Below are 23,352 nucleotides of genomic sequence, written 5' to 3'. Positions count from 1 at the left end.
AACATCAAGAAAATAGTGCAAAAGATGGTTGTCTCATTTAAAGACTGGCATGAGATGTTACCCTTCGCTCTTCATGGATATAGGACTTCAGTACGTACATCTACAGGAGCTACTCCATTCTCCCTCGTCTATGGGATGGAGGCAGTTCTGCCTGTCGAAGTCGAGATACCTTCTCTAAGGGTAATCATGGAAGCGAAACTTTCTGAGGCAGAATGGGTTCAAAGCCGATACGACCAATTGAATCTTATCGAAGAGAAACGGCTGAACGCCATATGCCATGGTCAAGCCTATCAGAGGAAGATCAAAAAGGCTTTTGACAAGAAAGTCCACCCTCGAGTCTACCATGAGGGAGAGCTGGTAATGAAGAAGTTGCTACCAGCTCAAAAGGACAAAATCGGAAAGTGGGCCCCGAATTACGAAGGACCATATGTGGTGAAGCGAGCCTTCTCAGGAGGAGCATTGATCCTCCCAAACATAGATGGAGAAGAACTTCGATACCCAGTCAACGCTGACGTGGTAAAGAAGTACTATGCTTGAAGACGTTGCTTGCATAGGCCCGCTAGGATGAAAACCCGAAAAGGGCGTCCTAGGCAAAAGTTAGGGCAAAATAAAAAGCCCGCCAGTACAAGGGCACTAGGCAAAACAAAGGCGAATTTATCCCCGCTAGGATACGTCCTAGGCAAAAATTAGGGGCAAAAGAATAAGACACAAAAACAAAGCAAGCAACGATCACTCGAATCGAAAACCGAAAGGCGGTTCAAGTGATTATCTTCTAGAAGCAAGCGTCTTGCAGTATCTACACTCCTGACTCAGGCATCTCACCCGAAGCAATTAGGGGAACGTAAGAGCAACAATTACAGATATAATTGTTAAGCCTAATGTATATAGCCTACCCTGGCCAGCCATTCTTCAGAAATTCCTTCTGTATATCTTTCTGTAAAAAAACATTTGTGAATATCAATAAAATATCTATTCATTTCTCTTCTCTTGACCATGTGATTATGCCTCTAAATTGGTGTTTCTTAAAAATTGTACGAAATTCCTTTAATAATCGGTCAATAAAGAAAGTTGGAGGGGTTCCTATAAAATCCGTAATCTCCTGCGTAAGAGGCTCATAGAAATCCTCCCTCACATCGACGACAGAAATTCCTCCAAGAAGAGGAGGATAGGGAGAGCCATTCATTTTTCTAAAAACATTAACAAAATAATTAAACTTGCATTTTGTGCATCACACACACATTAGTTGCACATTCAAAGACCTTATCATGAGGCAGTCGCATAAAATAGAAAAAAATAGGAAAAATTTGTTGTGTATGACAGCAGCCAACAGAAAAAGCCGAAAAATCGACAAAAAAGGCAAAAATTCAGAAAATCCAACAAATCGTACAGAATAACTGAGCCTGGAGAGGCTTGCCGAAATAATACTCCCCAGAGACATCTCAGCTTGCACTCTTGGGCCGAATTCCCAGTGAAAGCTATCAGAGTAAGATCAGCAAGATTCCCCAATGGAAGCATGATCATCCAAACAAAATATCCGAGTCAAAGGACTTAGACTTCCTCAGTGGAAGGTAGCTTTCCAACTTGAGCGACGAGTGAAGCTAAGCCTGAAGAGGCTTTCTAAATAATACTCTGGGATACATAAGATCCTCAATCTCCATTCGCCTACTCAGAGGCACTCCTCCAAAAAAGGGAAAATCCAAAAAGATCAATACCCATTCCCCAAGCGGAATTCGGTATTCAACCAAACACCGAACGTCAAGATAATCCGCCTAACAGAAGAGGCCAATCAAGATCAATACGACAGAATCCCCCAGCGGATAACAGCCTACGCAGAGGCAACAAAACCAGAAAATCAAAAGAGTCACCCAAATAAGGATAATCGGGATACTCCACCACCGTCGAAAGGACGTCAGCCAACCATAAGGCACCGCTCACCTCAGAAAGAGCATCTTTGTGTCTGCATCCCCAAGGAATCAGAATTTCCCCAGTGGGCACCAACTACGCAATAGAGAGTTGGGACACAAGAACCTATGAGTAACTGCACATCTCCTAGACGGATCCCTGCGTTATCCAGCCCTCAGCGGCATCAAAATAAAAAACAACCGTCGAAGCAGCATCGTGGACTGTGGAGACAAAATCATCACAATAGAATCCCCCAGCGGATAACAGCCTACGCAGAGGCAATAAAACCAGAAAATCAAAAAGAGTCACCCGAATAAGGATAACCGGGATACTCCACCACGGTCGAAAGGACGTCAGCCAACCATAAGGCACCGCTCACATCAGAAAGAGCATCTTTGTGTCTACATCCCCAAGGAATCAGAATTTCCCCAGTGGGCACCAACTACGCAATGGAAAGTTGGGACACAAGAACCTATGAGTAACTGCACATCCCCTAGACGGATCCCTGCGCTATCCAGCCCTCAGCGGCACCAAAATCAAAAACAACCGTCAAAGCAGCATCGTGGACTGTGGAGACAAAATCATCACAAATCCCTGGAGAGGGCAAACTCACACTACCAAAGTGACCAGAAGCATGGAGGTATGCAACCCTGGGGAGGGCAAACCGCAGACCCTGGAGAGGGCAAACTCACGCTACCGAGGTTGTCAGAAACACCGAGGTATGCACGAGCCTGGAGAGGCGACGACTAATACTCAGCTACCCCGTCGTCAGAAACACGGAGGTATGTAGCTACCGAGGTTGTCAGAAACACCGAGGTATGCACGAGCCTGGAGAGGCGGTACTCAGCTACCCCGTCGTCAGAAACACGGAGGTATGCAGCTACCGAGGTTGTCAGAAACACCGAGGTATGCACAAGCCTGGAGAGGCGGTACTCAGCTACCCCGTCGTCAGAAACACGGAGGTATGCAGCTACCGAGGTTGTCAGAAACACCGAGGTATGCACGAGTCTGGAGAGGCGACGACTAATACTCAGCTACCCCGTCGTTAGAAACACGGAGGTATGCAGCTACCGAGGTTGTCAGAAACACCGAGGTATGCACGAGCCTGGAGAGGTGGTACTCAGCTACCCCATCGTCAGAAACACGGAGGTATGCAGCTACCGAGGTTGTCAGAAACACCGAGGTATGCACGAGCCTGGAGAGGCGGTACTCAGCTACCCCGTCGTCAGAAGCACGGAGGTATGCACGAGCCTGGAGAGGCGACGACTAATACTCAACCTGGAGAGGCCACTCAACAATTTTCCCACCGGAAGACACTACAAGTCGGAAGGATGGCTTACTCCCCGGACAATTGGGTCAACTCCTTTACTTGTCAACCGGTACACCAAAAAGCCGTTCGACTAAGTAAAGGAGGGGCAGCTGTAGACCCCTAAAATTGCCCGGGTCGGAAATAAAGCTCAAAGACTCTCGAAGACCGAAGGAAAGTCAGCCAGAAGGACTCCTGGAAGACCCTAGGGTGATTCTTTGTAGGTTTAAAGGTCTTAGAGTAGCTTAGAATAAGGGTGTGCGAGGATTGGAGCTCAATACGCCCTCCTAGAGGTTCAGTACGGCCGTACTGAGCCATTTGAACTACAATACGGCCGTAGTGAAATCAATACGGCCGTACTGAAGTTTTTGAACTTCAGTACGGCCGTACCAAATTCAATACGGCCGTACTGTAGTTCAAAATGGCTCAGTATGGGCCGTAGTGAAATCAATACGGCCGTACTGAAGTTTTTGAACTTCAGTACGGCCGTACCAAATTTAATACGGCCGTACTGTAGTTCAAAAACCCAGTACGGGCCGTATTGACCTCCCAGGCCGTATTGCGCCTCAATCCTATAAATAGGACGTCATTGGCACGTCCTCCCACACTTTTTCCAGACTTCTGGACCCTCTTGCTGAGGATTCTTGGGTTTTTGAGCTATTCTCTGCCCTAGGAACCTCTCTGAGAGCCAACCCGACTAAGTTCTTGAGTCATGAGCCTTGAAGCTTGAGACTCGAACAAGTCGAAGGGAAATCTCTTTGATTTCCATAGTTAATATTTGTTCTAGGGAAAGGAGTGAGCGAGCGTGTAGTGGGAAGGAGCGCCAAAAAGCCTCCTAACTCTTTTTGAATATATAAAAGCACGCTTCAAAGGTTTCTTTCCAAGTCCTTTCTTTTACCGCTTTCATTTATCGCTTTTTGATTGTTGCATTGCACGCTTTCAACATGTAGATAGTTTACTTATAATCGTTCTAATAAATAGGGGTAGTTTAGTAATTTTATGCTATTATTCATGAAATAATCCGTCATAGGGAACCCGAAAGGGGCGTTGTGGGGTGCTAACACCTTCCCCGCACGTAATCGACTCCCTTACCCAACTCTGGTTGTAATGGCCAAGTTGATTTGTGAAAATCAATTGCCTTATATCTTTTTCCAATGTTTTGAGTAAAACATTGGTGGCGACTCCAAGAACCCCTTGTTGCGAAAACCACTAATCCATGGAGGGTCCCGCTTAGGATTAACATGGATTGGTGAGAATCATTTTAATAAAATTGTTAGTTCGATGAGGTTTCAGTTTGAGAATAAGTCGTTCTAACAATCCATCATCTTTCAAAACTTAAAAAGAGTCCGACCATCGTCGCGAATGCCAAGGTCCGTTTCGGCGGGTGGCGACAGGGCCATCAACAACATAATTGTAAAATATAGACATCTTATCCCTAGACTTGATGACATGTTAGATGAGCTTCATGGAGCCATCATATTTTTGAAAGTTGATCTTAAAAGTGGTTATAATGAAATTAGATTTAAAGAAGGTGATGAATGGAAAACCACTTTCAAGACCAAGTTTGGATTATATGAATGGTTGGTGATGCCCTTTAGACTCACCAATGCTCCTAGTACTTTTATGCGTCTTGATGAGTCAATATTTTCCCTTATTTTCTTACCTTTCTATACTTATTTTAATCTCCGATTTGTGCTTAATTGTTGATATTCTGCACTGTTTTCTATTTGGGCTTTAATTGGACCGGTAATTCATATTTTAACTAATTTGAATTTTCTGAATCTAATTATTCCAAATTTTATTTTCAGGGCAGTTTAATAATTATTTGGGCTTGGAATTAATTTCTGGGACTTCAAGTGGAGCTGCCACGTCATCTGCCATGACACTACTGCACCCATTTTCCACCTCAGCATTCATTTTTTAGTTTTTTAGTTTATTTTATTGTAGTTGGGTCAGACTTGTATTTTATTGGGCCCAATTCGTTTTTTGCTCATAGGACCCTAGGGTAGGGCTGACTTGGCAGCCACTAGATGAGGGGTCTGATGTGACTACGTGAACAGTAGCCTCTCTTTGTATTGCATTCACGTTTTTCTTTGCTGTTGGAGCTAGAGAGTTCACGTTTTGGTCTCTTTAGGTTTTGGACGTTTTTGGGCTTCCCTGTTCTGTTTCCTTTATGTGTTGCTTCCATTTTTCTTTGGCTGCTCTCCATTTTTCTTCACGTTTTCTTTAGTTTTACTGGTTGTAATGTGAGACTCCATTTTCATCTTGAATACAGATTGTTCATCTCATTTCGTTTTCCTTCTCTGCCTTGCATTTTCGTTTCCCTTCTCTGCCTTGCATTTCTGTTTCTGTTCTATTTTAATGGAAGGCTAAAAACTGCTGGGTTGGCTTCTTGTTGTGGATTTTAATTTATGTTTGAGGTTGGGTATGTTTGTACATCTCTGTTCTGCTTTGTTCTTCTCCATTTAACCTCTGTATCAATGTGTCCATGCTTAATGGGCTGTACTTAATGCCATAGTTGCTCAATCTGTGAAGAGGTTGATGTTGTATACGTTTCCTTAATTTGTGTAGGGAAATCTTGAGTTAATCTTCGCTTAGTTGGTAAACTCGGATGGAACAAGGATTAAGTGGTTAATAGAGTAATTTCATTGTGAACCGAGGATAAGAGAGTTACAATCCGAACAAGGAGCCAATCTATTTTACATGCTGAGTTATTTCGTTTTATTGTGTATCAACTGAAAATCTAAACCAAACCCCCCACTTCGTGTGTTTAAGCCTTTAGCAGTAAAAGACGGTCCTTGGGAGACGACCTAGGAGTCACTCCCTAGTACTACATTTAATTGCATTTATTTGACTGAATACGGCTTCGATCAATTTTGGCGCCGTTGCCGGGGACCATCGGTTCCTGTTAGAGGCTGTGTGTTTGTGTGTTATTTGTTTTTGTTGTGTGTTTAGTGTTTTAGAGTTTCTGTTATGATATGTCTGTCTTTGGTGTAGTGTTCTAGTGTATCAGTATATCAGTATATCAGTTTTTGTTTCAATTTTGTATGAATTTTGTGTATCAGTTTGGTGCTTGCGTTTTTGTGTCTCATTACATGTTATGTTGTGTATTTGTATTTGTTATTAGTCTCCCCAGGTGTAGCAAGTGAGCCAGTTGAAGAATTCATGTTGTTAAGTCTGATGAACAGTAAACCAATGGAACAGTAACTCGAATTTGGTTTTTGGGTGCATTTGCTGTGTGATATCTATTGACCAATTATTTTGATTCCATTTGGTGTGCTAAATCATTGTTGTGTTGTGTTGAGTTTCAATTCTTGCATAAGTTTTATTTAATTTAGAATCCGAAAAATCAACTGAAAAGAAAATCTGGTGCATTTTGGCTCAAAATCTAGTGCATTTTGGCTTAAATTCTGGTGTGTTTTGGCTCAAAATCTGGTGCATTTTGCTATGTGTTTGGTGCGTGTTCTGTTTCGGTTTGGGCATGCTCTGTTTTGGCTGCCTACTAGTCCTCTGTTCGGGTGCCAAAAATGTGGGAAATTGGTGTGCAAGTGTTGAAAAATCTGGTGCAATTTGGTACGTGTGAATAGTGCTGAATAGTGCCAGAATTTTCCAATTAATTGTGATTTTTGGTTTTGATAGCTAGACTTGTTATTTTTGCCTCAAATTTTGTGTGGTAACTTCTTTCAACCTATATTTTGTGTAAAAAATAGCTAGGGCACCCAGTTTGGTCAAGATTTGGAGATACCAAAATTTTTGAAAATTGTTTTCAGCAAAATTTCAAAGGGCCATAACTTTGGCTCTGGTTATCGGAATTAGGCAAACTTTTTTTTTCATTTTGTGTAGAAAAAAAATATCTATCAAACCCACACGGCTATGCCTTGTGGCCCCTACTAGATCTTCAAAAAAATGTCGTTTACTATTTCTTTTTTATTTTTGAAGTTTTATTTCACTATTTTTCCAAACTTTTCTTAGGTAGTTCATGTAGCTAGGCTTTGAATTTTGTTCTCAAATTTTTTGTGGTAGTTTCTAATCATTTTAGGATGATGTTGGTGCATTAGTTTTGATATTTTCTGAGTTTTCATGGAAATTCCCAGTTTACCCCTACTGTTCACGTGTCCTAATGCATGTGTTGCATGTAGTGCATGACTAGGAGCAACCCTGATTTTTTGCATCCATTTGATCCTGAGATTGATAGGACATTCCATAGATTAATTAGAGAGCATATCATTCCATCTTTAGATAGTGTTAGTCATAGCCATAGTGATAGTCTTAGTGTAAGTGTTACATCTGAACTTGATTCAAGTCAACCCGAAAACATGGGTGAACATAATGGACCCCGTGAGAGGACTCTTAGGGAGATGGCTGCACCTGATTTCACGTATGAGAGTCTATGCATTCAATATCCTGAGGAAGATGTTCTTTTTGTGCTTAAAACTGGACTAATCCATTTGTTGCCTAAGTTTCATGGTCGTGCAGGTGAGGATCCACATAAGCATCTCAAGGAGTTCCACATAGTTTGTTCCACCATGAGGCCTCATAATGTCCCTGAAGATCACATCTACCTAAAGGCATTCCCTTTTTCACTGGAGGATCTTGCCAAGGACTGGTTGTACTATCTGGCTCCTGGTTCAATAAAAGGCTGGGATGACTTGAAGAGAGTGTTCCTCGAAAAATTCTTGCCTGCATCCAGGACCACTGCAATCCGGAAAGACATATATGGAATTAGGAAACTCACGGGGGAGAGCTTATACGAGTACTGGGAGAGATTCAAGAGGCTGTGTGCTAGCTGCCCTCACCATCAATTTCTGAGCAGTTATTATTGCAATATTTCTATGAGGGGTTGAACATGATGGATAGAAGCATGATTGATGCAGCTAGTGGAGGAGCTTTAGGAGATATGACACCTGCTTCTGCTAGAGGGCTGATTGAAAAAATGGCGTCCAACTCACAACAATTCAATCTGAGGAGTGATGCCATAGTTGTGAGGGGTGTGCATGATGTGGTAGCCTCATACTGAACACAAAAAGCTGGAGAGTAAAATCGATGCTCTCACCACCTTGGTTTCACAACTGGCTGCAAATCAAAAATCATCTCCACCACCAGCAAAAGTATGTGGCATCTGCACTTCAATTAATCATCCAACAGATGCTTGTCCCTCCTTGCAAGACTCTTCTACAGGTCCTGATGCCCCACAAGCCTATGCTGCAAATATCTACAACAACAGACCAGCACAGCAACAACAATAGCAGAGTTATGACCTCTCCAGCAATAGGTACAATCCAGGTTGGAGAAATCATCCTAATCTTAGATGGTCTAACCAGCAGCAGCAACAACAACAACAGCCATCCCATCCCTTCCAAAACAATACTGGTCCTAGCAGATATGTACCTCCTCCTATCCAACAGCAACAGCAGAGACAACACGAAGCTCCTGCACCACCAGCTCCTCAACCTTCTACTTCTGAACCTTCATTGGAGGAGTTAGTGAGGCAGATGACTCTTCAAAACATGCAGTTCCAACAAGAGACCAGAGCTTCCATTCAAAGTTTGACAAATCAAATGGGTCAGATGGACACTCAGCTCAATCAGGCACAGTCCCAAAATTCAGACAAGCTACCTTCACAAACTGTGCAAAATCCGAAGAATGTGAGTGCCATCACCTTGAGGTCTGGCAAACAAATTGACATACCAGCACCTACAGTTGTTGTACCCCCACCTGAGCCTATAGTTGAGAAAGAGGACCCTACAGGTAGTAGCAAAAATTTTCATGTAGGTGGACCTTCTTCCAGTGCACCCAGTGATGATCTACATTAGCCTCCTATCCCTCTTCCATTTCCACCAAAATCAATTCCAAGAAAAAAGATGGAAGAGGTGGATAAGGAGATATTGGAGACCTTCAGGAAGGTGGAGGTGAACATACCTCTTCTAGATGCCATTAAGCAAATTCCCATATATGCTAAGTTCCTGGAAGACTTGTGCACCCACAAGAGGAAGCTGAAGGGCAATGAGCGAATTAGCATGGGCAGAAATGTCTCAGCACTCATAGGTAAATTTATTCCACATATTCCTGAAAAGTGTAAGGACCCAGGTACATTTTGTGTACCTTGCATTATTGGTAACAATAAATTTGAAAATGCCATGCTTGATTTAGGAGCTTCAATTAATGTCATGCCTCTGTCTATTTTTAATTCTTTGTCTCTTGGTACTTTGCAACCTACGGGTGTGGTCATTCAGTTGGCCAATAGGAGTGTTGCCCACCCCACAGGTTTTGTAGAGGATGTCTTGGTTCGGGTTGGTGAACTAATTTTTCCCGCTGATTTTTATGTTCTTGATATGGAGGACAGATTCTCCCATGGTTTTGTCCCAATCATTCTAGGCAGACCATTTTTGAAAACAGCCCGGACCAAGATTGATGTTTATGCTGGCACCTTGTCTATGGAATTTGGTGATATTGTTGTTCATTTTAATATTTTGGATGCCATGAAATTTCCTTCTAAAGCTCATTCTATTTTTCGTGCTGAATTGATTGATGATCTAGTTGATGAGCACATTCATGGTTTAGATTTTTCTCATGCTAAGAAGCATTCATTTTCATCTGATTTGTATAGCTATCTTCCATGCATTGAGTCTGAGTCTAAATCTGAATATCAATCTGAATGTGAAACTGATTATGAGGCATCTAAATTTGAATTTGGCACTTTGGGTGCTGTACCTCTTGCTCTTGATTTTATACAGTTAGAATGCACTAATCATTTTGCAGGAAGTACAAAAGAATCTGACTTGCAGGTTGAGGTACAGGCTGCGGAACCCCTTCTCCCTTCTTTGGTTCCTTCTGATGTTCAGCCAGCACCCACACCAGAGTTTAAGCCTCTTCCAGAGAACCTCAAGTATGCTTACTTGGAGGATGATGAGAGATTCCCTATGATCATATCCACATCCCTTGATGCTGATCAAGAAGAGAGGTTGTTGCATGTGCTTCGGAAGCACAAGAAGGCAATTGGTTGGACCCTGGCTGACTTTCCTGGCATTAGCCCATCCACATGCATGCACAGGATATTATTGGAGGATGGAGCTAAACCAGTGAGACAGCCTCAGAGGAGACTTAACCCAGTGATTTTGGAAGTTGTGAAGAAAGAGGTCACCAAGCTTCTACAGGCTGGGATCATCTATCCCATTTCAGATAGTCAGTGGGTGAGTCTGGTCTAGGTGGTCCCCAAGAAGACAGGCCTCACTGTGTTGTGAAAAATGAGAGGGATGAGCTCATCCCCACTAGAGTGCAAAATAGTTGGAGGGTCTATATTGACTACTGGAGGCTCAACCAAGCAACAAGGAAGGATCATTTTCCTCTGCCCTTCATTGATCAGATGCTTGAGCGTCTGGCAGGTAAATCTCATTACTGTTTTCTTGATGGGTTCTCTAGTTATTTTCAGATTCATATTGCTCTTGAGGATCAGGAGAAGACCACATTCACCTGCCCTTTTGGTACTTTTGCCTATAGAAGGATGCCTTTTGGCCTATGCAATGCCCCTGGCACATTCCAGCGGTGCATGCTCAGTATTTTTAGTGATTTTCCTGAAAATTGCATAGAGGTGTTTATGGATGATTTTACTGTTTATGGATCCTATTTTGTGCATGTTTGGATAGTTTGGATAGAGTTTTGAGTAGATGCATTGAGACTAACCTTGTTCTTAATTTTGAGAAATGTCATTTTATGGTAGAGCAGGGTATAGTTTTAGGGCATATCATTTCCAGTCGGGGCATTCAGGTTGACCCTGCAAAGATATCTGTTATTGCACAATTGCCTTACTCCTCTTGCGTGCGAGAGGTGCGATCTTTTCTTGGCCATGCAGGTTTCTACAGGCGCTTCATTAACGGCTTCAGCAAGAAAGCCCTTCCACTATCTAGCTTGCTTCAGAAGGATATTGAATTTTATTTTGATGGCAGGTGCAAGGAGGCATTTGATTGCCTCAAGAGAGCCTTGACCACCACTCCTATCATTTAGGCACCAGACTGGACAGTTCCCTTCGAGCTGATGTGTGATGCTTCAAATTATGCACTAGGGGCTGTCTTAGCACAGAGGGTTGACAAATCACCTAAGGTGATATACTACGCTTCCAGGACATTAGATGCTGCTCAAGCAAATTACACGACCACGGAAAAGGAACTTTTAGCTATTGTTTTTGCACTTGATAAATTTCGACCATATTTTCTTGGTTCTTGTGTCGTTGTTTTTACAGATCATGCAGCTCTAAAGTACCTGTTGAAGAAAGCTGACTCAAAGCCTAGGCTGATCAGATGGATGCTCTGGCTTCAAGAGTTTGACTTGGACATCCGTGACAGGAGCGGAGCACAAAACTTGGTGGCAGACCATCTCAGCAGGATTGAGAGAGCTGAGGATGAGGACATTTTGCCCATTCAGGATGATTTTCCTGATGAACACTTGTTAACAGTTTCTGTTCCTTCCCCCACCCCTTGGTTTGCGAACATTCACAATTATTTAGTTGCTTATGTTTTTCCTCCTTTAGCATCTAGAGCTCAGATTGATAAACTTAAGAGTGATGCTAAATATTATGTTTTGGATGACCCCTATTTGTGGAAGTTTTGCAGTGATCAGGTAATCAGGAGATGCTTGCCGGACCATGAGATTGACTCGATCTTGCAATTTTGTCATTCTTCTGCATCTGGTGGTCATCTTGGCTTTTAGAGGACAGCTCGCAAGGTGCTTGACTGTGGTTTTTACTGGCCCACCATCTTCAAGGATGCGTGGAAGATTTGCAGCACTTGTGAGCAGTGTCAGAAAGCAGGAGGATCCCTTACATGGAGACAACAGATGCCTCAGCAGCCCATGCTATTCTGTGAGGTGTTTGATGTCTGGGGTATTGATTTCATGGGTCCCTTTCCTGTTTCTTTTGGTTTTTCCTACATTCTTTTAGTTGTTGATTATGTTTCAAAATGGGTGGAAGCCAAAGCCACCAGAACTAAAGATGCTCGGGTTGTTGTGGATTTTGTCAGATCTAACATATTCTGCAGGCTTGGAGTACCCAGAGCTATTGTTAGTGATCAGGACACCCATTTTTGTAACAGATCCATGCAGGCTTTGCTCAAGAAGTATGGGGTTGTTCATAGACTCTCTACACCCTACCACCCCCATACTAATGGGCAAGTTGAGATTTCAAATAGAGAGATCAAGAGGATCTTAGAGAAGATTGTGCAGCCCAACATGAAAGATTGGAGTAACAGGTTGGATGATGCTCTTTGGGCGCATAGGACTGCCTACAAAGCACCCATAGGGATGTCTCCTTATCGGGTTATCTTTGGCAAGGAATGTCATTTACCTGTTGAGATTGAGCACTAGGCCTACTGGGCTATGAAGACCTGCAACTTCTCCATTGATCAGTCTGGTGAGGAAAGAAAGTTGCAATTGAGTGAGCTTGATGAGATCCGCCTTGAAGCCTATGAGAACTCTAAGTTCTACAAGGAGAAAACCAAGAAGTTCCATGACAGCTTGATAGCTAGGAAGGACTTCGTGGTTGGCCAGAAAGTTCTCTTGTACAATTCTCGGCTCGGACTCATGGGTGGTAAGTTACGATCAAAGTGGATTGGACCTTTTGTTGTTACTAATGTTTATCCTTATGGTACAGTTGAGATCAAAAGTGAATCCACAGACAAGAGCTTCAAAGTTAATGGGCACCGTCTGAAGCCCTTCCTCAGCAATCCATCCTTGTTGAATGCAGTTGAAGAGGAGATGTCTCTGCTTGACCCTGCTTCTCTCTCTCTGCCATGACTTAGGGAGTTTTCTTTACCTCTCTCCTTCTTTACTTTTATTGCACATGTCCAATTCTGTTGATTGTTCTGATTGCTCTGATCTTCTGTTTGTGCCACATTGGGACAATGTGTGATTTAAGTGTGGGGGGGAACTGTTTTGGTTACATGCTTTTAGGGTTTATTTGTTATTTTAGGTTTTATGTTTAGGTGTTTTGTGCAGTTTTGCATGTTTCTCTTTGATTTATGGGTTTTGATAGTTTGTAGGCACTTACTTCATTCTTGGATAGGAGTTTCTTGATACTATATGGTTTGAAATCCTTGTTTTTCTCTGCTTGGAAAGATGATTTTGAGGTTTGAGAGGTTGTTTTAATTGTGACAGATATACCCTGTGTGAGGATTTGAGCCACTCTCTGTTCTTACTTGTGTGTTATGCCTCTTGAGTGCTTGCATAGTTGCCTTGTCTTGACTCTGTTCACTAGTGCAAAAATTGGATTTAAAATCGGACTTTTAAGATCGGTTATAAGGTAACCGATCTTAAAAGTGACGCGGTGGCAATTTTATAAATAAAATGAACACTTTTAAAATCGGTTCAAATTTAACCGATCTTAAAAGTACTTTTAAGATCGGTTATTTTATGACCGATCTTAAAAGTATGCCTGACACAACTCTTAAGATCAGTTCTGAAAGAACCGATCTTAAAAATGACACTCTTAAGATCGGTTCTAAAAGAACCGATCTTAAAAGTGGCACTTTTAAGATCGGTTACAAAAGAACCGATCTTGAAAGTGACACTTTTAAGATCGGTCATAGAATAACCGATCTTAAAAGTACTTTTAAGATCGGTTATTTTATGACCGATTTTAAAAGTGCTACTTTTAAAATCAGTTCTTAAAGAACCGATTTTGTATGTAGTATACAAAATCGGTTCTTAAATAACCGATTTTAAAAGTATCGTCAGAAATCTTTTATATTCCCCTCCATTCTTATTCTCTTTAATCTTTCCCTCCATTACTTTTTTTAATCTCTAATGCTCTCATTTTCTAAAGTCTCCAAGGTAAATTTCGTTGTACTTTTCATTTTAATTTTCGTCTTCTCATGTTCTTATTGTTTCTCATTTCATTTTTTCACTCTTTTCGTCTCTATTTTCGCTGTAGGTGCAGGCTGGGTAAATTTCGAACATGGAACGGCCCGTTCTGCAAGGAGAACGGGTCGTTCTCCTTGCAGAACGGGGCGTTCTAAAAGGAGAAGGGGCTGTGCTCCTTGCAGAACGGGTCGTTCGCAAAGAGAACGGGCCGTTCTCCTTGCAGCATGGGGCGTTCTGCTAGGAGAACAGGCTGTTCTCCCCCGTACTGAAAGTTTAATTTTTGGCCTTTTGAACAGACTGGAACGACCCGTTCTAGTTTTGGAACGGCCCGTTCCAGTTTTGGAATGGCCCGTTCCAGTTTAATTTTTTTTCCCGCCCAGACTTTTAAGATCAGTTATAAAATAACCGATCTTAAAAGTTAACTTTTAAAATCGGTTGTTTAACCGATTTTAAAAGTCTAATTTTTAAAATCGGCTCTTTCAAAATTGGTTACGGAACCGATTTTAAAAGTGAAAAATAACCGATTTTAAAAGTCTTTTTTCCACTAGTGGTTTGATACTTCTTGATTCACATGCATGTTTGGATATGATTAAGGCATTTTGATTCTCATAAGCCTCTAGCCAAATAAGCCTACCTTGAATTAACTCCTCTGATAACCCCTGCTGAGCCTATTTCCCCTTCTTTGTTTGAAGCTCATTACAAGCCTTAAGCGAAAAACCATGATTACCTTAACCTTAGGGAGTTTTGGAGCTTTGGAACTGTTTTGCGAATAAGTTCTCGAATAAGTGTGGGGGTGTGTATGTTTCATTGGATGATGTATATTGGCTAGTTGATTCCTTATGCTGTACACTTTACTTCTCTGCATGTTATCTTATCTCATTTCAAATTTTCGTGTGTACTGTTCACTACGTACTGTTCATTCAAAAAATAAATAAATAAATAAATAAATCAAAAAAAAAAAATAAACGAAAAAAGAGAAGTTGTTTGAGGCAAGAGAAAGAGGGTTGATCATCATAGAGGTCATTAAAGGTTTCTGGGTTTGTTTCTTGTGCGTATTCTTGACTTATTCCCCATTGCTCCTCTAGTTCCTCTGGTTTGTAGTTACTTATCCCATATATTTTTCTCTACCCTGTCCTTGACCTCATTACAACCCTAAAAAGACCTTTTGATCCTTATGTGCATGTTTATTGGGTGTTGATTTTAGAGGCTTGCCAAGTGTATCTGTTGCTTGTTTTTCATGAGTGCTTTGAGAGTATACAGTTGCCTAGACACTTGAGAGATACAGTGATACATTGCATCTAGTGAGGCTCTGTTGCTTTTGATTCACCTCTTGAGCTGATTGATTGTCTTGCCATGTTTTGAAATGCTTGGATGATTTCCATAAGTATCTGGTTTCTCTGACTCTTTTTGTGTTGGATGTTGTCCACTCCTTTTCTTTTCCCAAGATTCATTGAGGATTGTGTAAATCTGTTTGTTTCCTTGTGTGTGTTCTTATTTCTGTTTCTTCCTGTTTTGTCACTCTCGTTGATGTCTCTGGAATTGTTCCTTGCTATGCTTTTTGATTTTGCCCAGGAGTGCAAAAGGCTAAGTGTGGGGGAATTTGATGAGTCAATATTTTCCCATATTTTCTTACCTTTCTGTACTTATTTTAATCTCCGATTTGTGCTTAATTGTTGATATTCTGCACTGTTTTCTATTTGGGCTTTAATTGGACCGGTAATTCATATTTTAACTAATTTGAATTTTCTGAATCTAATTATTCCAAATTTTATTTTCAGGGCAGTTTAATAATTATTTGGGCTTGGAATTAATTTTTGGACTTCAAGTGGAGCTACCACGTCATCTGCCATGACACTACTGCACCCATTTTCCACCTCAGCATTCATTTTTTAGTTTATTAGTCTATTTTATTGTAGTTGGGTCAGACTTGTATTTTATTGGGCCCAATTCGTTTTTTGCTCATAGGACCCTAGGGTAGGGCTGACTTGGCAGCCACTAGATGAGGGGTCTGATGTGACTACGTGAACAGTAGCCTCTCTTTGTATTGCATTCACGTTTTTCTTTGTTGTTGGAGCTAGAGAGTTCACGTTTTGGTCTCTTTAGGTTCTGGACGTTTTTGGGCTTCCCTGTTCTGTTTCCTTTACGTTTTGCTTCCATTTTTCTTTGGCTGCTCTCCATTTTTCTTCACGTTTTCTTTAGTTTTACTGGTTGTAATGTGAGACTCCATTTTCATCTTGAATACAGATTGTTCATCTCATTTCGTTTTCCTTCTTTGCCTTGCATTTTCGTTTCCCTTCTCTGCCTTGCATTTCTGTTTCTGTTCTATTTTAATGGAAGGCTAAAAACTGCTGGGTTGGCTTCTTGTTGTGGATTGTAATTTCTGTTTGAGGTTGGGTATGTTTGTACATCTCTGTTCTGCTTTGTTCTTCTCCATTTAACCTCTGTATCAATGTGTCCATGCTTAATGGGCTGTACTTAATGCCACAGTTGCTCAATCTGTGAAGAGGTTGATGTTGTATACGTTTGCTTAATTCGTGTAGGGAAATCTTGAGTTAATCTTCGCTTAGTTGGTTAACTCGGATGGAACAAAGATTAAGTGGTTAATAGAGTAATTTCATTGTGAACCGAGGATAAGAGAGTTACAATCCGAACAAGGAGCTAATCTATTTTACTTGCTGAGTTATTTCGTTTTATTGTGTATCAACTGAAAATCTGAACCAAACCCCCCACTTCGTGTGTTTAAGCCTTTAGCAGTAAAAGACGGTCCTTGGGAAACGACCTAGGAGTCACTTCCTAGTACTACATTTAATTGCATTTATTTGACCGGATACGGCTTCGATCACGTCTCATGAATCATGTTCTAAGGAATTGCATAGGAAAATTTGTTGTAGTTTATTTTGATGACATTCTTATATATAGTAGGTGCCTAAGTGATCACATAAGACACTTAAGGCAAGTTTTTAATATTCTTAGGAAAAATCATCTTTTTGGAAATTTAGAAAAATGTACCTTTTGTGTAGATAGTGTAGTATTCTTAGGGTTCATTATTAGTAAAAAAAAGAGGTTCATGTGGATCCCGAGAAAATCAAGGCCATCCAAGAATAGCCCACTCCTAAGAGTGTTGGAGATATTAGGAGCTTCTATAGGAGGTTTGTTCCTAATTTCTCCACCTCCCCATTAAATGAATTAGTAAAGAAGAATGTGGAGTTTATATGGGGAGAGAAATAAAAGAGAGCCTTCCTAGCTTTAAAGGATAAGCTCACCCATGCACCACTTTTAGCTCTTTCGGATTTTTCAAGAACTTTTGAACTAGAATGTGATGCCTCTAGGGTTGGCATAGGGGCGGTTTTGTTATAAGGTGGGCACCCAATTGCTTATTTTAGATAAAAACTTAAAGGTGCCTCCCTTAACTACCCTACCTATGACAAATAGCTCTATGCTTTGGTTAGGGCCCTTCAAACTTGGGAACACTACCTTATTCCCAAGGAATTTGTCATTCATAGAGATCATGAGTCACTAAAATATTTGAGAGGTCAAGGAAAACTCAACGAAAGGCATGCTAAATGGGTAGATTTCTTGGAACAATTCCTATATGTGATCAAATACAAGAAAGGGAAAAATAATGTTGTAGTTGATGCCCTTTCTAGGAGACATACTTTACTAGTCTCCCTTGGATCTCAAATCTTGGGATTTGATCACATTAAGGAGTTGTATTCCAATGACTCTGAGTTTAATGAATCATACAACCATTGTTTAGTAAACCCTCAAGGAGGTTTCTATGTTTTTGAGGGGTACTTGTACAAGGAAGGACAAATTTGTATACCCTAAGGATCCATTAGAAAACTCCTTGTTAAAGAAAGTCATGAGGGTGGTCTCATGGGGCACTTTGGAGTTGATGATGGAAATCTAATCCCCAAGGATCCCTTTGGAAGAGGTAAGACCAAGAAGGGTGAAGGTTGATCCAAGGAGGCTCACACTTGAACACTATTGGGCCTTTAACTAGGTCCATGGTTAGGAGGCTAGAGGAGGCTTCTACAGAGGAGGGGCTTCTTAGACCTATGCTCAATATGAGTATTGAGTATGATTCCTCCTTTTAGTCTCATAGTCTCTATTGTACATACATTGTATAGTTTGATTTCTTGTACCTTGTATATAGTAGATACTTGTATAGGTGTATTTTGCCTTTATATTTGTGAGGCACTTTCTTTCTTTTATTTTAGGTTATTCTTTAGGAATTTAGGGTATGTTACTTGGAGACTTTTTCTCCATTTGACCTTGTATTAAGGGTCATTCATTTTTTTATATTTTTCAGTAGTACAAGTGGGATGACAAATAGCAAGGTGTGTAGGTGCAACTAGTAATTGGGCCAGAATTGGGCCTAGGCCAAATTTTACATATTGGGCTTGTTTTACTCCATATTTTCCAAGGAATTGATTTAGCTAGGTCTCACCATCATATAGTGAACCTAAATAAACCAACTCCAAGTTTTTGGATTGGATTAAATATGGAAAAACAAGTGGGCCGCCTAGCTTGTCTTCCTTTGGCCGAATTGCTTAGTTGACGTGTACACTTGGGAAGCTTGTGCTACAAGCTTATAACTTAGCTTTCTTCCCAAGTTTCTAAGTTAGAAGCTTGCTCCACAAGTCTCCTAAACCATCTAGGATGGTAAGCCAAGCTAACCATGGTTCTCTTGAACCATAGTTAGCCTAGCTTGCACCATAAGTTTCCTTCACCCTACATAAACCTTTTTCTTACTTTTGTAATCACTTTTTATGATATTGTTGAGTGAGATCAGAATTTTCATGAAAATTCTCTCTTCCAAAAGTATTAAACCTTTTTTATATTCATCCAATTCTCTTATCCATTTCATAGATGAGTGTGGTGAGGATTGAAGGGGCTTATCTTTCTTCCAAGGAGTGGCGCCTCTTAAAGGGTGTTCTTCACCAACTGTGGTGATTCCAAGGCTTGTCCTTCCATTGGAAGCCTTGTAGAAGCTTGATAAGAATCAAGGAGCCAAAGATGTAGGGAGAAACTTGAAGAGGAATCAACATCAATCCAATTCTTCAACAAGTTTTCCATCATTTGGTATCAAGAACTAGGTCTCCTTGGTAAATTCGTTCTTAAGCTTTCTTGTCTTGTTTGGTTCGGTCAAAAAAATGTAATATTGTGTCTAAACTGTTCCTACATGTATTTCCCTTTATTGTCTTTTGTTTGTGTGCCTTGAGTTGTTCTTGTGTCACATTAATAAATATATAGAACAAACTCACATTGTCTTGCTTGTTTTTGATTCATGCACTACTTCTTATAAATCAATCTTTGTGTGTGCCTTTAGGTATTCCTTGTATGTTATTTTTAATGTTTTTAGGATTGCTTTTATCTTCCATTAGACTCCTAATAATTCGGTCAAAAAGAAACTCATAAAACGAAACAAGAATACAAGCATTTTTCATTTCTTAATTTTCTAGTTTTGTCTTAGAGTCATGTGTAGTTGCTTTGCTTGTCATTAAATCCTTTGTGTGCCTTTTTATTTTTGAATCAATATTCATTCATATCTATTATTGTATGTGTTATTTCTGGCTGGACATATATGAAATCTTAGATGTGCTCATAAAATGATTCCAATGCATGTTATTAGTCCTAACATGTTCTAGAGTCAATTTTTTGTGAACTTCAATTGCTATTAGTTTCTTAGCAATTTTTGGCCTGAAATTCCTTGTGTCTTTTTGTGCTTGTTTTGAAAAAACAAAACAGAGTAAGAAGTGTATTAAAAACTAAAATCAAAGTGTACAAAAAAGAAGAACAAACTAGAACCAAAACTAGTAACATTTGTGATTGAATTTTTTACTAGTACACTTACACTTCTTGCTCTTCTTTTCTCCACCACTTGGAAACCTCTTTGTTAATTGTTTGGCCTCTGTTTTTAAGTGCTCACATTCAGTATTAAAAGGAAAAAGAAAAGAAAGAGTCAAAAAGACAACAAAAAGAAAAGAAAACAAAAGAGAAAAACCTAGAAAAAGAAAAGTGAAAAAACAAAGAACTATTAGGAGCACTTGGCCTTGAAATTTTTGTGTGATTTTTCTTGACAATTCTAGAGCCATTCTTAGGACTATTCCTTTGAGTGCTAGTGTTGAAATTAAACCCTTAATTGTTGCTTTGTGTCTTTCTTGGCGCTCTTTGAGTTTTGTCACAATAATTCCTATTTGAGTTTAGCCTCTTCTAATTGTGCATTTTTAGCTTTGATTTTATTGGACTCCACATTCTCTTGATTGTTGTCAAGCCTTGGTGAGGATAATTTTTTTTTTCAAGCCATCACACTTGGAAGGGAAGGATAGAGACATATTGGATTTATCTCAAAGAGGCCACCACTTGAGGAAGATTGAGGTAATAAAATCCTTGAGTGATACACTTTGGAAAGGCTCACTTGTTTTTTCATTTTGCAGCCAAGAAATTTTTCTTGTTTTAGGTGGAAGATTAGAGACGGCCTTAGAGAGGAAATTAGTGACAGATTTGGGAGTTAGAGACAGATTGCTACAAGCCTTCCAAAATTGGTCACTAAAGTGGTTACCAAGGCATCACTAAATTGGACACCCACTTGTGTGTGAAATATTTCAATTTCTTGAATTGTATTCCATTCTTTCTCTTGTAAATCTTTAACCCTACTCTTGGGTTAATTTTTATTTTTTCCTTGTTTAATCAAACTCACATTTAGGAGTGGTTGTTTGGGAAAAATTTTGCTTAAATCCCACCACTTCCTAAATAGTTCTAAATAAAGATTCTTAAAACCTTTTAGCACTTGTGGAAGTGTCCCCAAAAGGCTTCAAGTGTCATTTGGGTTTCCACTAGGATTCGTCTAGTTTATTGCTTTCATAAAACTTTTAGTACTTGTGGAGGTGGTCCAAGGGATTCTAAGTGTCACTTGGACTTCCACCCTAGGAAAATTTGACTGGTATATGCTTTACTTTCTTTCCTTTACTTGTTTTCCTTTACTTGTTTTAATTCCAAAGTTCGTTAAGAAGGCTTCCTTGCCTACTAGGGGTTTCGTGCACACACACAAATATTTGACTTGCTTGTGTGAAAAGTTGTTTTGTGAGACAAGTATAAGGGGGTTTAGTAATTTCCACTTGAAAAGGCTTGGTTATTAAGTGGCTCCTTGTAGATCACCTCCCTTGATAGTGCAACTTGTATACTTAGACCTCCAAGTACTTAGTCTTACACCAAAAAGAGAAAATATTTTGTGAAAACCTTTATCACTCAATTTGCAAATTCTTTTGAAAATTTGTGAAAAATCTTTACTTTGCAAAAATGAGTGATCATTCCCATGATAGTAGTGTGCATGGTCATCATACTCCTAAAATTCATAGGAGTACTAAAGATGAACTTAGGGAACTTAGGGATTATATTAGGAAAAAAGAAATAGAAAATGAAAAAAATAATGAAACCATTAGAGAGTTGTTGAGCAAACTTGTGGTGGGGGGTGAATCTAGCAAACCCCATGCCAATGAGGTTCATGGGCCTTCTAGGCCCAAAAGATATGATGGTGAAGGGTCTTCTAAGCCTCATAGAGGCAAACATGATGAAGAGCAATCACGGCCCAAAATCCACCATTCACACACTCACTCATCTTCAAGTGAAGGATTTTATAGTAGTCACCATAATGAAGGCTACTATCAAAGACCCCCTAGGCAACATAGGCCTAGGCATGAAAAAATCTCTCTAAGAGAACTTAGAGTTGACCTTTCTCCCTTCCATGGAAAAGACAATGTTGATGATTACTTAGATTGGGAGATGAAGGTTGAACAAATCTTCACTTGCCACAATGTGAGTGAAGAAAGAAGGGTTCCCATGGCTACCCTAAGCTTTCAAGGGTATGCCATGTATTGGTGGACTTCCTTTGAAAGGGAAAGAAGAACTCATCATGAGCCTCCAATTCAATATTGGAATGAGCTTAGGAGTGCCTTAAGGAGAAGGCACATTCCTCCTTATTTTGAGAGAGAGTTAATGGACAAGCTCCAAAGACTCCAACAAAGAAACCTTAGTGTGGAGGAATATAGGCAACAAATGGAGTTGCTTATGATAAGGGCCGGTATTAGGGAAGAGGAGAGAACCACCATTGCTAGGTTTCAAAGTGGTCTAAACCTAAAGATTAGGGACAAGGTTGAACTACTACCCTATAGAGACCTTAATGAATTAGTTCAACTTTGTGTGAGGGTAGAACAACAACTTAGGAGAAATCCTAGCCTTAGGAAGGAATCTACCTCATACCCTAGGAAGGACTTCAAGAAGGAGGGTCATTCCTCATATTCAAAAGATAGACCACTAGAAAAACAAAAAGAAAAACCTTCCAATGAGACTAGAACTAGTTCCATTAAGTGCTTTAAATGCTTATGGAGGGGACACATAGCTTCCCAATGCCCCACAAAGAAAATAATGATCATTAGGGGCAATGAGATCCTAAGTGAGGAAAACACTTCATCTTCTTCATGCTCCTCAAGTGAAGAAAATGAAAGCCTTAGTTCTAGTGAGGAAGCACCATGCGAAGGTGACCTATTCATTGCTCAAAGGTTACTTACCAACCAACCCAATGATCAAGACCAATCACAAAGAGAGAACCTTTTCCATTCTAGATGTAAAATTTTTAAGAAAACTTGTTCTCTCATTGTTGATAGTGGATCTTCTAATAACTTTGTAAGCTAAAGGTTGGTTGATAAGCTTAACCTAACTACTATAGCCCATCCTAAATCTTATAAACTTCAATGGCTTAATGAGGATGGACCTATAGAAGTTAAGGACCAAGTAAATGTTCCTTTCTCCATTGAAAAATATAAAGATGAAATTTTATGTGATATCACTACTACAGGATGTATTATCTACATCGGTTCTGGAAGGTAATTTACATCGGTTATAAAACCGATGTAGAATAGAGCGACTTAGAAAAACAAACACTTCTAAATCGGTTGTCAGAAAACCGATGTAGATTTGCGTACAAATCTACATCGGTTGCAAGTAAAACTGATGTAGATTTTACCACTATTCTACATCGGTTATACCAACAACCGATGTAGATGTGTTCACAAATCTACATCGGTTCTGCTGGAAACCAATGTAGATTGAATTTATAAAAAAAAAAAAAAAAAGCTTCATTTATTTTTTTAGATTCTTTCTAGGTTACCTATATAAACAGGAGGTCTGGAACAGGAGGTCGCTCACCTTTTCCAATTCTAAATAATGTATGTATCTGTTTGTTTGAAGAGATTAATTAAAATTCAAAAAATCAAAACCAGCAGTAGTGTAATTTT

At 40.0% G+C, this 23,352-nt stretch overlaps 2 protein-coding genes across 2 annotated transcripts; both read left to right on the top strand.

Moving 5' to 3' along the window:
- Positions 1 to 7,524: 7,524 nt before the first annotated feature.
- LOC145954438 (uncharacterized) lies at positions 7,525 to 9,021 on the top strand. The gene is made up of 5 exons (XM_083068610.1): positions 7,525 to 7,594; positions 7,685 to 7,961; positions 8,066 to 8,210; positions 8,354 to 8,491; positions 8,533 to 9,021. The coding sequence occupies exons 1-5, from the start codon at positions 7,525 to 7,527 to the stop codon at positions 9,019 to 9,021; spliced, it is 1,119 nt and encodes a 372-aa protein (XP_082924736.1).
- A 666-nt stretch (positions 9,022 to 9,687) lies between these two features.
- LOC145954437 (uncharacterized) lies at positions 9,688 to 11,209 on the top strand. The gene is made up of 2 exons (XM_083068601.1): positions 9,688 to 10,398; positions 10,931 to 11,209. The coding sequence occupies exons 1-2, from the start codon at positions 9,688 to 9,690 to the stop codon at positions 11,207 to 11,209; spliced, it is 990 nt and encodes a 329-aa protein (XP_082924727.1).
- The last annotated feature ends 12,143 nt before the right edge of the window (positions 11,210 to 23,352 follow it).

This window comes from Cajanus cajan, chromosome 1 (genome assembly GCF_000230855.2).
Source record: "Cajanus cajan strain Asha chromosome 1, NIPB_CcT2T_4, whole genome shotgun sequence".
NCBI lineage: Eukaryota > Viridiplantae > Streptophyta > Magnoliopsida > Fabales > Fabaceae > Cajanus > Cajanus cajan.
The sequence above is the reverse complement of the archived record's forward strand: the minus strand, read 5'-3'. Positions and strand labels throughout refer to the sequence as shown.

Coding starts and splice junctions, on each gene's coding strand:
- LOC145954438 (XM_083068610.1), top strand. CDS start 7,525: ATGGGTGAACATAATGGACCCCGTGAGAGGACTCTTAGGGAGATGGCT. Junction 8,211..8,353: donor TGAGGGGTGTGCATGATGTG/GTAGCCTCATAC, acceptor ATCATCCAACAG/ATGCTTGTCCCTCCTTGCAA. Junction 8,492..8,532: donor CAGCAATAGGTACAATCCAG/GTTGGAGAAATC, acceptor TCTAACCAGCAG/CAGCAACAACAACAACAGCC.
- LOC145954437 (XM_083068601.1), top strand. CDS start 9,688: ATGAAATTTCCTTCTAAAGCTCATTCTATTTTTCGTGCTGAATTGATT. Junction 10,399..10,930: donor CCATTTCAGATAGTCAGTGG/GTGAGTCTGGTC, acceptor ATGGTAGAGCAG/GGTATAGTTTTAGGGCATAT.